The 16,661-nt window shown below is 40.6% G+C and overlaps 1 protein-coding gene across 6 annotated transcripts in view; it reads right to left on the bottom strand.

Annotated features, from left to right (window-relative positions):
* Positions 1-16,661, bottom strand: part of LOC121318860 (fibroblast growth factor 13) — a 91,504-nt gene that overhangs the window by 55,050 nt on the left and 19,793 nt on the right. Inside the window, exon 1 of one of the 6 annotated variants that reach the window (XM_041255991.1) lies at positions 1,565-1,637. The exons of 4 other annotated variants lie outside the window; for them this stretch is intronic. In XM_041255991.1, the coding sequence (XP_041111925.1) occupies positions 1,565-1,571 (7 nt within the window). In that variant the 5' untranslated portion in view covers positions 1,572-1,637. Of the gene's footprint in view, positions 1-1,564; positions 1,638-16,661 lie in introns of those variants that run through there. One more of the 6 variants, XM_041255995.1, reaches the window with a different exon arrangement.

Raw genomic sequence — 16,661 nt, 5'->3', positions numbered from 1 at the left:
GTCCTGTTGCAAACGCATTAAGTGATAACTTCACAGCATTGCTTTGCAGACGAGGCGCTACACAGCGAGACACTGATTTGTACTGTCATGTAAACTGGGACAGGTCAGCCGCTGCACTTGCCTGTGTGTCGCCTCCTGTCGGACCGGGCTGCTGAATTGTTGAAAGTGCTCAGCGCTCTGCATAGCAAAACTGTCAGCAAGCCCAAGCTTGGTTAGTTTAATGAACATGCATCCCAGGCTCCAGATCAAATTGTGCATGAATACACAGCAGCTCTGGACAGGGAGGGTGGTTAGTTATACAGCAGTGTGCAGCACAGTGGTGTGCAACACAGCTTCAGTTAGAAATGCTGTAGTTGCTGCTATAATGTTTTATTTTAAGTGCAGTTGCAGTGTGACTCGAAATAGCAACTGTAACACGTTTTAATCATTCACAGGATGGATCTCTGTGGACTGTATGAATCATAAATCATATGTGCTGAAGATGGTGAACAAGTTGGTTTCAAAATAGTTTTTTTTTTTTTTTACATATAAGGTTATATCTTATAAGCCCAGCTAGTCTATAGGTGTAATGCATTATAATTATAATTACTTGAAAAGTTTAATCCACAGATTCCCAAATAAGAAAAAGCAGATATTCAAATGATCTGATGGTGGCTTGTGTGTAGTTTTGCCATAAGAGAAAATGCATACACAGTTATTTAAAACAGGCAGGAATTATTATTATTATTATTATTATTATTATTATTATTATTATTATTATTATTATTATTATTATTATTAAAAGCTGCTTGAGTTGATCTTTTGATCTTGAGGAGTCATGCAAAAAGACTTGCCAAATATGTGTCTATAATAAATCACTTGGGGAGGTAATCACTGTGAAGAGTTCCTCAAGATTCCGGTCTATCTTATATTGTGTACAGGTGTGATCTCAGCACAGAACATACGGCAAAATTCAATTTGTTTTCAGTTCAACAGCAGCAATAACAGTAAGTACATTTTATTTTTTGTGATTTATGATAATTCATGTTCTGTGTAGGATGAGGTGACTGTACACCATACACTTTTTATACAGTTATTATTATGATAACATATTTTTACAAAGACTGAATTGGAGAATAAAGTGCAAACCACCAACTGTGAGATTTTACCAGACTGTGACAGATAGTTCTGTTTACCTTACAGTTCTAATACTGGCTAATTCAGTGCCTGTAAATCCCTTCTGAATGAACTGATGATTAGCACTTTGTATCAGGATGACTAGAAACAAAAATGCATGCCAAACAGACAAATTGTATTAAATGCTATCCATACTACAGCGAAGGCAATACAGTGTACAGTACAGTTAACCTGAGGGGTTCAGCCCTTTAGATTCACTGAGTACTCCCCAGTGAATCTGAAAGCAATCCCATGAAACTGCACTTCACAGAACTTCAGGAAACACAAACTAGTCTCCAGAGAAAGAAGGACTGCAGAACGGAGAGAAGGAAGGCATGAAATAAATCCAGAAAGGATGCTGGCAGATGGAGTTGTTCTAATGAAATGAAAGAGCTGGCGCTTTACTTACTTGACATGTCTGCTGGCCCAGGCCCCAGAGCTCCAGCTCCCTCCTCCCTGCCGTGCGGCTCTGATCAGTGCTACCTGACAGGGGCTCGCACTGCAGCTCCAGCAGGAAGAAAGAGCGCAGCGGCACAGCACCACACTGCCTGAGACAGAGCTGACCTACTTTCAACAGCACCAAATACTGTACAGGAGAGTCAGATCTACAAAGAGCTGTGGGGACCGAGGTCCTGACAGAACCTTAACTCCTTCACTGCCATCACTAAGGCAGCATAGCAATGATGGGCACCACTCCCCATTAACTCAGGCTTTTGCAGGTTTCAGATCATTATCTTTCAAATTTGTTCTGATATTTTAAACCCCCTTTTGTTCAACAAACAGTGATTTAAAGCAATGAAAACAGACAAAAACCAGTGATCAAATTAAACAACCCTAATGTACATAACATCACACCAACATGGGACAGGACAGAATCTGTATCACACAACACTGCCCATTCCATCAGCACCAGCTTCATTTTACACAGTGTGTATCATAACACCCTAAACTGTTCTTTCTTTAACTTTTTTTCTGTGACGAACCTTTCATAGGGACACCATTAAACCATATTAAGCGTTTTCATCGATATTGTCTTGAACATGATGAGTTTAATCAGGGTCCAGCAACAAAGTTGTTTACCATCAACTCGCTGACTGTTTGGTCGTTGCATAAACTTGAGCACAGACAACAAGACACTCGCTTTGTTACCAACAGTGGAACTGCGTTACAACTAAAACATTCCCTCCAGGAAACACTATCTCACAGGCTGATTCCATTCCAGCACGTTCTAAAGAACACATTTAGCAACTCTTGTTTCTGTGGCTCCAGTGCATGTTCCACAGTGCAGAGAAGCTGGCAAATGCATCACTGTAATACTCTGGGTAGAAGGGGCTCCAGTGATCGATGGAGTGTGGACGGACGGACAGATGGACGCTGAGGGTACAGGAAGTGAGGGGGAGGGAGAGGTACAGCAAGACGGGAATGGGTGACACCTTTTAGAGAAATGCAAAGATCAAAAACCAATATGGATAACCAAGTTAGGAAGTTTGGACTTCTTTGGTGAAAACTGGTACGAATTGGCTGAGACTCGAACATGGCATACCATCCAATATCTTATTTATCCATCCCTCTAACATTAAAGGCACTGTACCATCACTATGCCTAACTGTAACCCCAAACATGCACCTAAAAACCTTTTATTCAGCCACCACTGGGGTAGATGAGATGCAAAGAGCTCACAGATTGGTTAATAAAAAATGTGTTTCAGTGGAATAGCTCCCCCTTGTGGACAGATAGGCTAACAGACACAAGCCCCCCCCCCCCCCCCCCCCCAATCACACATGAATAAAGCTTGTTAAATTTGGCATGCTTGTGAGGAACAACATAAATAAGCAGGAGCTATTAAAATTCTTCCTCTGGGAAGGTGCGTAATCAAAATCTTCAGAGAGAGATGACGCACATTCTTCACAATGTCACCACAAGGTCCCGCAAAACAAACAACTTTTCAGAACTGCCGAGCAGTACGACAGGATTAGCAGGAGACAGAGAGAGGAGCGGGTCTGAACATTGCTTTCATTCTAAAAATGTTTAAGCTCTGAGGTACTGCAATTGCAGACAGCAGCATCTGTGTGAGAGACTTCTCAGAGCTCACCCTGTACAATAAGAACATAAGAAAGTTTACAAACGAGAGGAAGCCATTCGGCCCATCTTGCTCGTTTGGTTGTTAGTAACTTATTGATCCCAGAATCTCATCAAGCAGCTTCTTGAAGGATCCCAGGGTGTCAGCTTCAACAACATTACTGGGGAGTTGATTCCAGACCCTCACAATTCTTTGTGTAAAAAAGTGCCTCCTATTTTCTGTTCTGAATGCCCCTTTGTCTAATCTCCATTTGTGACCCCTGGTCCTTGTTTCTTTTTTCAGGTCAAAAAAGTCCCTTGGGTCGACATTGTCAATACCTTTTAGAATTTTAGAATTGAATGCTTGAATTAGGTTGCTGTGTAGTCTTCTTTGTTCAAGACTGAACAGATTCAATTCTTTTAGCCTGTCTGCATATGACATGCCTTTTAAGCGCTGAATAATTCTGGTCGCTCTTCTTTACACTCTTTCTAGAGCAGCAATATCTTTTTTATAGCGAGGTGACCAGAACTGAACACAATATTCAAGATGAGGTCTTACTAGTGCATTATAAAGTTTTAACATTACTTCCCTTGATTTAAATTCAACACTTTTCACAATGTATACAACAATGTTGAGCATCTCAAGTACCTTAGTAACAATGTAAGTACATAGTTATAACTAATGACTAACATGCAAGGGCATGCACTACTGAGAGCAAATAGTGTAGCAAACACACACACACATAAACATCCCCCACAGCCAGAGCTGGACACACACTCAGTGAATCAGAAAAGCTTTCACTGGGAGTGGTTTAGCAGAACACGTACAGTAACATTTGCCAGTTCTGTGATATAAGTTAATATGTTGTCTTTAGGGTGTCTTTATTGCTCCAAGAGATGTCATCTCATGCAGTTTGGACGAGGACTGTGAAGCAAATATAATAAGAGACCCCTACACACAACACACTAGTCTATTATAAATCACAAATATGAAGAGTGTGCTCAAGAACTGATGATGATGATGATGATGATGATGATGATGATGATGATGATGATGATGATGATGATGATGATGATTTATCTATATTGTGCAATATAGACAGTTTGCATGACCTGGGTGTTTTCATACTTTCTTATAAAAGTGACACTGTTAAGGAACTTAGTATGCTTGGCAGATAAGCCAACAGCCATACACAGAACAAACACATTTCCACACACCTTCCCTGTCTCTCTTTCTCATAGCCACGCACTCGCAGCCACTCAGCCTCTCGCTCCGAGTGCAGCAGTCACTGCCAGTCAGGCTGCAGCTGCTGCTCTATGGCTCTCCCATGACGAGTGACACAGGCGGGGATCGCTGCACAATCGCCATGGCACCCTGCCAGCACGCACTGTGGAAATGATCACATCGTCAGCACAGGTTTTCAAGGATTACTTTAGAGGTGGGGGGAGGGGGGGGGTCTGATAACAATCCAGTTTAAGTGCATCATAAGAAGCAGGGAGCGTTGGCCATACACAAGCGAAGCACACTGGCTTTTAGTTTGTTTACCTTCCAGCTTAGGACAGTGCAGGGGAAAGACAAAGGCTAGCATGAGTTGTTAAACCTCTGCAATGATGCTGCTGTTAAACTGAGCCACTAAATAGCACTTCAAAAGATAACAGAAGGAGGGTTTCTAAGTGTGCAAGGGGACAGATTTACTACAACACACATGTGCTCCAAAGCTTACACCAGTTTCTAAAGACACATCTTAAGAGAGCTGGACAATCTCAGAAGCATTTCTGCTGGAATAGTTTGGAAGCACGGCAAATTATGATCTAAGCTAAAACAACATAAATAATAATAATAATAATAATAATAATAATAATAATAATAATAATAATAAATAATAATATATTTAATAGGTAAGAAATAAGTATTAGAGAATCTTTAACGATTCCACTGTTTGACAGTACTGCTCTGGCTTGGTGGGGTCTGAACACATTTCTCATTTGCTCGTTCACCAGCATTACAGTATCTGCTCTGCTAGTGGAGCAATCTTTGCCTCTTCCCTGCAACAGCCAGCCTGGAAGAAAAGGTCCATAACTGGGAGAGATTCTTCCAGCAATCACTGACTCCATCCCACTCTTGGGTACCGCAGTTTATTAACAGAACTGAAATACGAGTCAATCTGTCTCTCAAAAATGACTATAAACAAAAGACAAACTAATTTCATACATAGAAGTTTGGCTGATATTTTTTCAGAGTCAGCGGCAAGTCTGTTTAACAGGTCACAATCTTAGAGAAATACCAAAGAATGCACCTGTGTAATAATAATAATAATAATAATAATAATAATAATAATAATAATAATAATAATAGTAAATAAATAACCAATGACATAATGCCAAATAACCTTTAGTTCCCTCTCTCGCCCTGACAGCAAGGCCCTCTTCTGCCCAGCGTTTCCATTGGCAACACACAACTGTTCAAGAGCTTAATGTGTTTACATAACTGAGAATAAACAAGGCTTTGTCAGGCTGGGAACCCATCTGTTCACGATCTGCAGGGCATTTGGAAATCTGTCCACTTCACAAACTCTTACTTGTGCCTGGTTTGTAATCTATTAATAAGTTGAGATGAACAATAATTTCTCCTTTTGTGTGCGATTGTGAGATGCACAGAGATAATGGGGAGTGGGGCAGAGATCATTTTCAGGCAAGATGATCTGTGTAGAAGTTTACTGACAAACTGGGACTCTAAGAGGACATCACTGCAGTGTGATCTCAAAGTGCATTTATATGCAGTTAACAGGGATAAGAGTAAAGGATTATAAAACAGGCAAACAGGTTTCCAGCATCTTTGTTGTTTGAAACAGTTACCATATGACTCCATGTGCAGTAGGACAGTTCGGGACAGTTCAGGCTTTTCAACTCACACCCCAGTGCATTCTGGTTCCTGCTGTGAGACAGGTAAAATGTCTCAGAATGCATTGGGGTGTGAGTTGAAAAGCCTGAACTGTCCCAAACTGTCCTAGTGTACATGGAGTCATATGGTAACCCAACTACTGTAGAACTGGACGATTAATCAAACACACCACTTAAGAGAAACGTCAAGAGGAATTTTCTTTTGAGAAGTGTTTTCCATACAGAAAATATCTCAAATCAAAAGAAGCTTTCTGCAACTAAAAATGGAATCAAATCCTATGCGCTTACTTATTAAATACAGAAACACGTGTTAAGAAATATATGTATAGAGACACAGATAAATGGTCTAATGTAAGTAAAACAGCATGACAGCAGTTGGCAAATTCCCAATGCTAACCATTCGTCTTCAGATTTTAAGATTTCAAGAAAACACTTGTATTAATTCATAATAATAGAAAATCCAAAGGCTGAAATGGAACAGGCAATATACATGTCACCCTACCCTTCATCTCCAGTGACTATCAGCCACCATTAGGAGAAACATCAGTCACCGTGGAGACGTAGTCATAACTCTCAGTAAAAAATGATAAGGTACTGGCAGGACTCTGTTACAGAACCCAAACCCTGGCAGCAGAAACTGATTTAGGTAGAACACCTGGCCTGATCCCAACAGACATTCATTATTCACACCAATATATAGAAGTGTATGCTGCAACCATCTACTGGTGTATTCACAAACAGCAAAATAATACAATTAAAACAATGGTGTTCTCAGTTTATGTAAAAATGTATGTGTGACATACATACAGATGATGCACAGACAAAAAGACGCTCCCATATATCCTCACAATCTGAAACTTCCAACAATTTATGCTAAATTATGTTCATACCAAGTTTCAACCCAATTTAACAAGCGGTTTTCACGAATGGGTCATTACTTTTATCTACCTGCACCAGATTAGCCATTGAAAAAACTAGCGAGCTGCTCAGGTTGAGTGGCTTGGCTTCTAATCCCAGCACAGACATCCGAGATCTGGTTTGGTCACTTCATTAGGAACCTCCCCTACTGCTGGTGCATCAGGGTTTTGGTCCAGACAGAGAGCGTGTCCAGGTGTAATCTTGTCTGGTGCTGTAGAACATATATAGATATTTGAGGCTGTTTGTATCGGCTGAGCACTGGTGTTTGTTACTTCAGCTAGAGGAAAGAATCTTCACAAAGACTAAAACTCCAAAACTATTGATCTATGGACAGTACACTGTGCATTTTGATTTCCACTAGATAGTTTTTTGGGGTTGTGAAAAAGGGGGAGGGACCTTTACACTAGTGCACATTCTTCTTCTTCTTGATTTATACTTCAAGGCATGGTGCAGTACATTTATGTAAAATGCAGAAAGTTTCACAATTTTGATTTTATTTTTTAATAAACTTAAAATGTCCTTGCTGGAATTAAATTGACTGTATGCACAACCCAGCCTGCTGGAAGAATTAGCTGGACACTTGGCTATGCAGTTCTATAGAGCTGCTGTTTTACGATGAAGTGTCTTTCTTTAAGAACAGTACAACCTGGTGAATATGATGTGTTACTCACTGGGACACTTCCACTCTCTGCTGCAGTTTCAAGCATGGCGCTGAAGTTCCAAGCGTGGCGCTGCAGTTCCAAACATGGTGCCATGTATTGGTAAGCAAGTATTCGTAAAACGTAGAAGTACTGTACGTGTTTTCTAATACTGTAGCATATGGTAATTGGAAAGTCCATAGTTGTAGCTGTAATATTGAAAGTACTCATGAAAGGTACAATCTGGTGTTGTCGGTACGTTCTGTCAAAATAGTGTACTCCTTTACAATATGTTGCTCTCAAGCACTTTACTGACATTTGCCCCTTCTGAAACACACTGTTACCCCGTGTATTATTGCCCCCTGTATTAACAGATCTCAAAGCCAGCCCAAAGAGAAGTGAACCAGAGTGGGTCCCACAGAGAAACTGCTCCCAGTGAAACATAGGCAGTGTCTCTTCTCAGACAGACAGAATCCATTTACAATGGTCCTTTTGCAGTTTTACCATTTTCATCCCTCATGGATAACTAAGTTTTTTACATCATGGTTTATCTTTCTTTAACTACATTTTACATTTCTTTATACGAGACTTGCTGAAGAAGATAGATCCTTTCCTTGTTTAAATGCCAGACTGCAACTAAACAAGAAAGAGCAGATTTGTTAACTTCCCATGCAGATCAGTGCTAGCAGCCTCGCATCCCATAAGACTCCCCAGTGATGCCCTCTGCTTACTGCCAGTAACCAGTCAATACTGTTTCATTAGTAATAATGAAATCAATTAAAGATTAATTGGTACAGCCTATTACTCTGCAAGCATCTCTCTGTTCTTAAGCCACACAGTTAGAATTTCTTCCGGGCTGGCTAATGAAAGCGGACGGGGTGATTGTGGTGCTCTGTTGGCTGTGCCAGGGTCACCAGCCCCTGTTTGTGCTTCATCGTTATTCAGCTTATTTAATAAGATCCAGACAGTCTAGAACTGCTGAAATTATCCAGGCAATAATCAAGAAGAAATAATATCCGCTCACATCAAATAGATTAAGTGCCTAGACTAATTAATGCTGAATAATTTGTAGCAAAGAAAATGCCTCTGTGTGTGATGCATATATTTATTAACCTGTAATCATAACGTGCATTCATTAGGATATCATTAGCTAGTTCATATGTAAGAAGAAGAAGAAAGGAGGCAATATTGAAGAATATAATACACTAGAGAGGCATCAATGGGAGGCAGTTTAGAGACTTGGTGATGAATACCAGCAGAGAAAACGTCTTCTTTTCCTGGTTATAAGAACTGAATTCTACCACAGGGCTGGAAACAAATCCTTTCTACAGAAGCTGCTTGCCACAGGCTGCATTTCAAGAGCCAGCCAAGGCCTTCAGCCTGGGGATGGATTGCTTGGTTGGCCCTTAATAATCCCCTACTGGGCACCTCACCCTGCCTTACCTCTAGTCTCCTGGCTCTACTCTATAAATAGACTTTCTTAGCCACAGCATTCGCTTAAGGCACTCAATTAGCATATTATGATTGTATTTACTTTGCTGTTTCTGTATTCCCCTCGGGAGCCCAGCGTCTCCTTTGCAAAGAGGTTCTGTCGATTCTCTCTTGTTTTACAGCTCTGAAGGGGCCGAGGCTGTGAGCCTGTTTGTGCAGTAAACCCCAAGGGGCCGTTTTTATCTCTCTGCTAGGGCCTTGGGTACCCTACTTTGAGTAGCAAGGCAAAGAAGCCAACATCTCTAACTGCAGATTTGATCAGTAAGACGTTCCCTAAATAGCTGCTTATAAACATTGTTAACACCTTTCAGTTTGCTGATCAAGGTGCTTCAAAGCACAAACCAAGTCCTGCAGTAGTACATTCCACCACACTTAATGTATATCATTAAAGACTATATGCAACCTAGGAGTATTAAATACCACAACCTCAAACCATTTCTAATGCTGCTTCATTCAAGTTACCCTGATTAAGTGTCATATTGGAAGTGTCTGCTCCCATTTTACCACAGAGCGTTTATACTTTTTAAAAAGTTAACTGAGCACATGCGTTGTGAACCTAAACAGGCAGCGGTCTGATGTCAGGAACAGCAACTCTTTCAATACATTCCCACACTGCCCTGCAAAAAAGGAAACCGAAAGGCTTTTCATTAGGAGATGGTGTAAAGGACGATCATGTGCTAAAACGAACACAGCGTTTGTTAAAGGTACGTCGATAATGACTTCTGTTTGACTTTCGAGTCGGCTAAAACGACATGCAGATGTGTGAAGAGACGATGAACTAATAGTTTTGAGAATGAATGTGACAAATTGTCTTCCACTTGCATACAGCACAGCATTTAAGTAACAATCATTTCCATTTAATAACTGAAAGTAAAAAGGGGTATTTTGTGACTTTGAATCACTGTGCATGTTTAAACACTTACTGTACAGTTATATAAAACACATTACACACTGACGGCACCGCGTTTACTTATTCAAGTAAAATAATTTATTGCTGGCCTGAATTAAATGAAGCCTCAAATGAAATGATAAATACTGCCGCATAATGCATTCTGTTACAGTACAGTAATATTTTATCATAAAAATATGCACCAGAGCTCACCAACGCGCTTGTGTTTACACTCTGTTTAAGTGTATAAATATTCATGATAAACAGTGAAACACTTGCAGGCAAGCGTATTAGACTATTAGTAAAATCAGAACAGCTTTATACAAAACAAATGCACTTTGAAAAGCAACCAGTTTCACAAGTCAATCATACCAGAGTGCATTAACCCAGTCAGTAGTCTTAAAACACAGCACTTAGCCAGGCAAGTGTAAAATGTTTAGTTTTGTGGACATGATTTTAAAATAAGAGGATTTTAGCCAGCTTTCAGTTTCCGGTAATATTTTCATTTATACATTTTTTTTTTTTATTGATCTGTGTCTGTGATCTGAGTCGGCTCCCATATACACTTTTGCCCTCATGGCAAATTATTCTTCTTTCTCTCTTTTTTCTTTTTTTTTTTTACAGTATTTTGTCCAACCTCATGTCAGGTATGCATGAAAGAGACAAAGTAGAAGTTTAGTTAGTTGATGTTCCAGCTAAAACTGACCTCAGAACAGTGACCTTTCCTGCATGCATGTTCTGCAGTGACGCAAACCAACTCAGCCTGTGACAGCAACTGCTGCTGACATCCCACAGGCAAGCTCTGAGAAAATGAACGAAGGGAGAGAGGGAGCGAGGGAATGTTATAGGGGCAGAAAGAGGAATTATCATTCAGAAAATGGAAAAATACAAGACAAGCCTTCGTTATGGGTTCGAAACTCAGACTCAGGCACGCTGGCCGAGTCTGAACGCCTGTTTGAATTTACACGCAACATGCTTGGAGCACGCTTTTCAAAAAGCTCAGGATTAACAAAGCTGAAACAGACCAGGGCTATAAATATTGTTTTCTATTTAACCCTTTCCTTTCTTTAACCCCTGTTTCCTCTCTGCTACTGTGGAACTGGGTTGGCCATGTACTTTGGAAGGAAAGCAGCAGCATCACCAGAACTGTATTACGATGGACACCAGAAGGCCAAAGGAAACGTGGGCGACCAAAAACAACCTGGTGTAGAACTGTGGAGGCAGAGCTGAAACAGATGGGTCAATCCTGGGGCTCTGTGGAGAGAATTAGGACCTTTGGAGAAGCTTTGTTGCTGCCCTGTGTGCCAGTAGGCGCGATGGGTATGAATGAGTGACTGTACAATCAGACTGGGACCACTGATAAATATTCAAGAACAGTCGTTTGAAATATGCCTTTTTTTTATACTCCCCTCACTTTTATATCCCCTACAGTCATGTTTTTTTAATTTAATTTTTAGATATTTTAACATGGTACATGTGTGCACACAGTAACAGAAGGGGTATGAGATCTGACATCGTTCCAAGTAGTTCTGAATGCCCTTGCTCAAATATTGAGTCTTATAGATTTTCATTTGTTGTATGTTTTGAACTGTTTTGATAACAGACCGGGAGGTCTCAATATCTGAGCAACGGAAAATGACATTTGATTGAAGCTGTTTAAAAATGTTTCTGAGCCATTGCTTATTGAGACCAAGGAGTGTCAAATCACAAACATACTTTCACAAAAAAACCTGTGCTATTTCATCAGAACTGTACAGGTGTTCCTCAGAGGAGAAACATTCACGAGAACAGCCAAAAAAACAGCATCCATTCCCAGTAACCTATTGTGGTAGCCTTTGGTAGCCAAACCTATCAAAGGCTGAACACGTGTAAAAGCAGTTCTACGTATTCCCTCAGTAACTGAAGTTTCATTTCAATTGCGTTTTTTAGGACAAAGTGTAACTGATATACATCGATAACATGAAACGTTTTCAGTATCTCAGACTGACAAATGTATTTATAAAGCTCATACTTGTATAGGGGCATACCATGTTGAGTGGAGTTCTCTGAAAGGGTTAATATGCATGAATTAGAATGTGAAATTATGTGAGGTCATATAGGATAATATTGACTGGAACAGTTCAGCTCTGACAACCTTCTCTTTAGCAGCACCATAACATAGCCTCAAGTATGTAGCACAGTCCACAAAAGTACAGTGCATTCCTGCAGCTCACTCCTGAGGACCAGCATGCAGAGAGCCCAGTCATGCAGTAAAGCTCCTGTGAGCTTGCAAGTGGATGGAAACTCTGTGCATTCCACGTTCTCTCATCATTCCTCGGTTATCAAACAATAAAACCTCAGAAACAGAAAGAGCCTGAGAGAACAACTTTTATTGCAGTCAACAACCTCGTTACAGCTCTCTTACTGCAGAAGTTCACAAAAGACTCCCCAGCCAGCAGATTAAATACAGAGAATCCTCACTGTTTTACCTCCCACAGAACATTACACACACACACACACACACACACACACGAAGAGCTCAAGGCCAGGGTGATAATGTGGGTTTATCTCCCTATCTTTTATATGTCATCTGTCCTAAATCACTTTTCCCCTACAGTCCTCAACCTTGGAAAGGCAACAGTGGAATAGCAGTGATGTGAGGTAAGATGGAGCTTAGATATGCATACTTTATTTTATACAGTATTTGTTACTGTATTTACAGATTGACTGTTTTTGGCTTCCCTTTATTCACCTTTGAGCCTAGCATCTCCTTTACAAAGGTGTCCAATGCAGTTCTCAAATCACTCATAATGACAAAAACAACATAAGGGGAACAAAACTGATATATTTGATTGTGCAAAAAAAAAACAACAAAAAAAAAAACATGCAGGTTTAAAGAGTGGAGGTCTAATCTGAACTCCCCTCCTACATCTCTGATAATTCAGCCTTGTTAGTTGTCCGGTTTGAGTTTTTAGTTGAGAGGTTTGCTTTGAAGCTATGCACATCCCACAAGCCAAAGAATAAATCACAGGTATGCTCAGGCGATACACCCCCACCACAGTACGCAGTTTGAGCTATCAGGGTAACAGTCTACATTATGAATAGGCACGCAAGCACAGGACAGGTTCATTCATACTGCATATCAGGAGATTTGGATTCTGTTGTAAAGAGTGCTGCACCAGGTTTTATCACAATTGGATAAGTGCTTGTCTAGAGAAATGCAGACACGATGTAGGAATGGACCACTGTAGCCAACAGGGGAGAACAATAAAACATCAAACAATGACTTCTGATTTTTTTCTCATAGCTTAAACATTGTTAAAAATTCCCCCGGGTCTGGCATTTAGGTTAGGCGCTTCAGCTGAAAAATATTTTGGTTATTGTTAAGAGAAATGGAAAAAAATTTCCCCCTGTTGTTCTTGGAAAGGCGACAGGATTCGGAATGTTCAATGCTTTGCGAGCTTATTCAATAAACCCATTTCAATGTATTGACTCACCACAGAGGCTCAACAATCATGCTCATGAAGTGCATTTTCAGCAACATGAGCTGATGATTTGGCAAACGGCTTGACCTACTTGGTAATTCCCAATCGGTGGGCAGTCAAGCTGTGGCTCCCTGCCTTCGATGCAGCTTCATGCTTCCTCGTTTCCCGCAGGGGAGAACGCGGAGCAGAGCTCTTAATAAAACTGCTGTTCTTTATTTGGTAACACTTTACATTAAAGTGTCTCTAATTACTGTGTATTTACATAATGGTTACTTAGTAAATACATGTGTACTTATACATAATTACAATGTTAGTATGCATAGTTACAATGTATTTAATGTGTACATCTTTTTGCACGATATAACCCTAACCATGTTCCTAGCCTTAAAACTAACCCTAACCCTTTTCTGATACAATTGCATATATTGTGCAAAAAGACTGGATTTTGTGATGCCCATTTCAGTGAGGTTGCACAACTGGTTGCATAGAGTAGAGTAGGGGTTGGGTTCTTGTCTACTGTTTCAACTGCCCCCAATAAGCAAGCAGGTGCACTACCAGATGTGGGTAGTGTGGTTGCAAGAAACCGGGGTGGGCAACTTTCCATGCAACTTGTAGATCAACAGAGTTGCTAATCGATTGCCCCATTTTGGGTGAGCATTAAGACTACAAGGGAGACGTATTACTGGTTCAATGACTCCATTATTAGTAAATGAACTGAATTATAGTTCTTAACCAAGCTGGGAATTTCCAGATTTCCAGACTGGTTTTGTACTACAGGCCATCAGCAAAGCGCTCCACAATCCCCAGTGCATTCCCCTTCGTGTCAGACTGGGTCCATACATGTCAAAACAAATGCAGAACAAACAAGAGGACAAGCCGAGCAACGTGCCGGGAGGATGACAGTCAGAAAAGAGGAGTTCAAATTAGAAATCAGTGTGCCGAGGTGTAGAGAGAGGAGGAAGACTCAAATAAAAAGACAAAGAAAATCCACACTGGCTACGCTGCACTCACAAACTGAGGAGAGGAAATACCACAGACACAAGGCCATGGCTCTTGCTGGCTTTCGCTATACTTCCTTTAAATAATTGACTTACTCTTGGCCAATGGTGTTTGACCTCTCTCTCTCTTCAGTAATTTTTAAGCAGTTACCTTATTTTATATCTCTCTGTTCTCCAGTTTATCTGAATAATCCTGTGATGATAAGATAAAAAAAATTATTTTGAACAGCATTTGTCAGGACGTTCACCGATCGCGAGTGAGTCAGTGTTTGATTTAAGGAGCACTCAGCAAAGATGAAGGGCCTCGGAGCACAACAACACAGTGCATGCACGCAGCAGACAGCTACACTCCGCCTCAACTGAAGACCTCCTTTACACAAGAGTGAGTAACAGGTATTGGAAGAGAATACCAAGAAACACCTTGTCATTCTTTTTTTGTGTATAAGCACAGTTCTTCTAAGCCCTTCTACTGTGTTCACACAAACCCAGACTCTGTGAAAACGCACGGCTCTGCTTTAACTGTATTAGCTGGTTCAGGTTTAATCCCTTAGTCTTGGCGTACTATAATAATATCTAGCACGATGCAGTCATCTCCTTATTTAAATCCCCTGAGGTATTGTGAGCCGCGCTCATCACATTGTTCGACTGCTGAAGAAGGAGAGAGGCAATCACAGCCTTCCTTCTTCAAGCTAGGCAGCATGCTTCAGTACTTCACGGAGGGCTAAAAATAACTTGTTGCCCTTGCAATATCCTTACCCATGCAAACCAGCGTTATGATTACAGACAGAACATGGATGAGAGAGAAAAGGGCTGTCTTTACCCCACGAGCGAGACACTGGACCTAACTGGCGATGTAATAATTGCATTGTGTGCACAATGTGCAGGGGAAGATGATGGAAAACAAGCTTCACTTCAGACCACGAATGTGCAGCAGGAAATCCTTTCGATGATACTTGCCCACCAGCTGCCCATTCATTCAGCTGCATTACCACTGCACCCTAACTCTTACCCCTCAGTCATAAACGGTGTGATCATGTGTGTGTGTGTGTGTATATATGTGTGTAGTGTAAATAAATAAGGAATACCAAACTTAACAGGACTCAAAAGGTGTTTGAGTTTTCTTTTCATCTACACTTTAAATGGTGTCAGTTGCACTTTGGCATAAAGTTAGCCTTGTTTTAGCAGCTCGATAAACTTTAAATTAAAAAGAAGAAATAAATTAACAAGAAGAATAGAAGGAATGTTTAATTATATAGATACACACATGATATAAACCCCCAGCACAGCTCTAGAGAAAAGAGATTTGTTTAAGCAGTACCTTTCACTGCAGTATATGACAGCCAATTTCAAATACTGATCAACAACCACAGGAAACAGGAAGGAGCTGCATGCAGGTTACCTGTATTATAGGCTTGCTGCAGTTACAACGTGTGGTCAGTGAGTGGCAAAGTGTGCTCTGTAAAAATCCTGTTTAAAATAAAAAGCAATTGCAAAAGTTGTCCAACAGGAGGCAGTGCGTCAAAGACCTTCGGTTTGCAGATGGGAATCGACACTCTGCAAGACCTGCCAGTCAAAGGCGTCTGTGCATTGCCTTTCTTGTGATGCGGGTCACAAAGGGATGTTCCAATGTACTGCCTGTCTGAAAATCGATCCTCAGCAGGTTGCCAGTCGCACTTTGTGTTTATATAAAACACCGAGCTTGGATGGCCCTGTTTGGACATAATATCTTATTACCAGGCAGTGAGAATGCTTTCGCAGACAAACAGCATAATTAGTTCCAACACAGGCCAAATGAAAACAGCTTGAAACTGCTCAGAACGCCTGCATTGAACAACAAGACTGCAAATCGTGTAATTATGCCTTGTGCCTTTCTTACAGAACTAAATGCTATACATTCAGTTGTGCTATGCAAGAGAAGTGCAGTCCTTCTGCGAGTTTGAATTACACCAAAAATTAACTTTACAAAAATGATCTGACAAATGTTTCAAATAGGATTCGCTACCAATGTCTTTAATAATGCCACTGAGATTTCTACTAGTGTTTTATAGTTACGGACGAGTTTCAAATAAAGACAATAAAGGTGCATTGCAACGCACAGTAACTGTATTGTGGGAAACCACTGTGCTAATTTACCATAGCAAACCTTGAA

The sequence above is a fragment of the Polyodon spathula genome, chromosome 7 (assembly GCF_017654505.1).
Source record: "Polyodon spathula isolate WHYD16114869_AA chromosome 7, ASM1765450v1, whole genome shotgun sequence".
In the NCBI taxonomy this organism is placed as follows: Eukaryota; Metazoa; Chordata; class Actinopteri; order Acipenseriformes; family Polyodontidae; genus Polyodon; species Polyodon spathula.
This window is presented reverse-complemented; position numbering and strand designations above follow the sequence as displayed.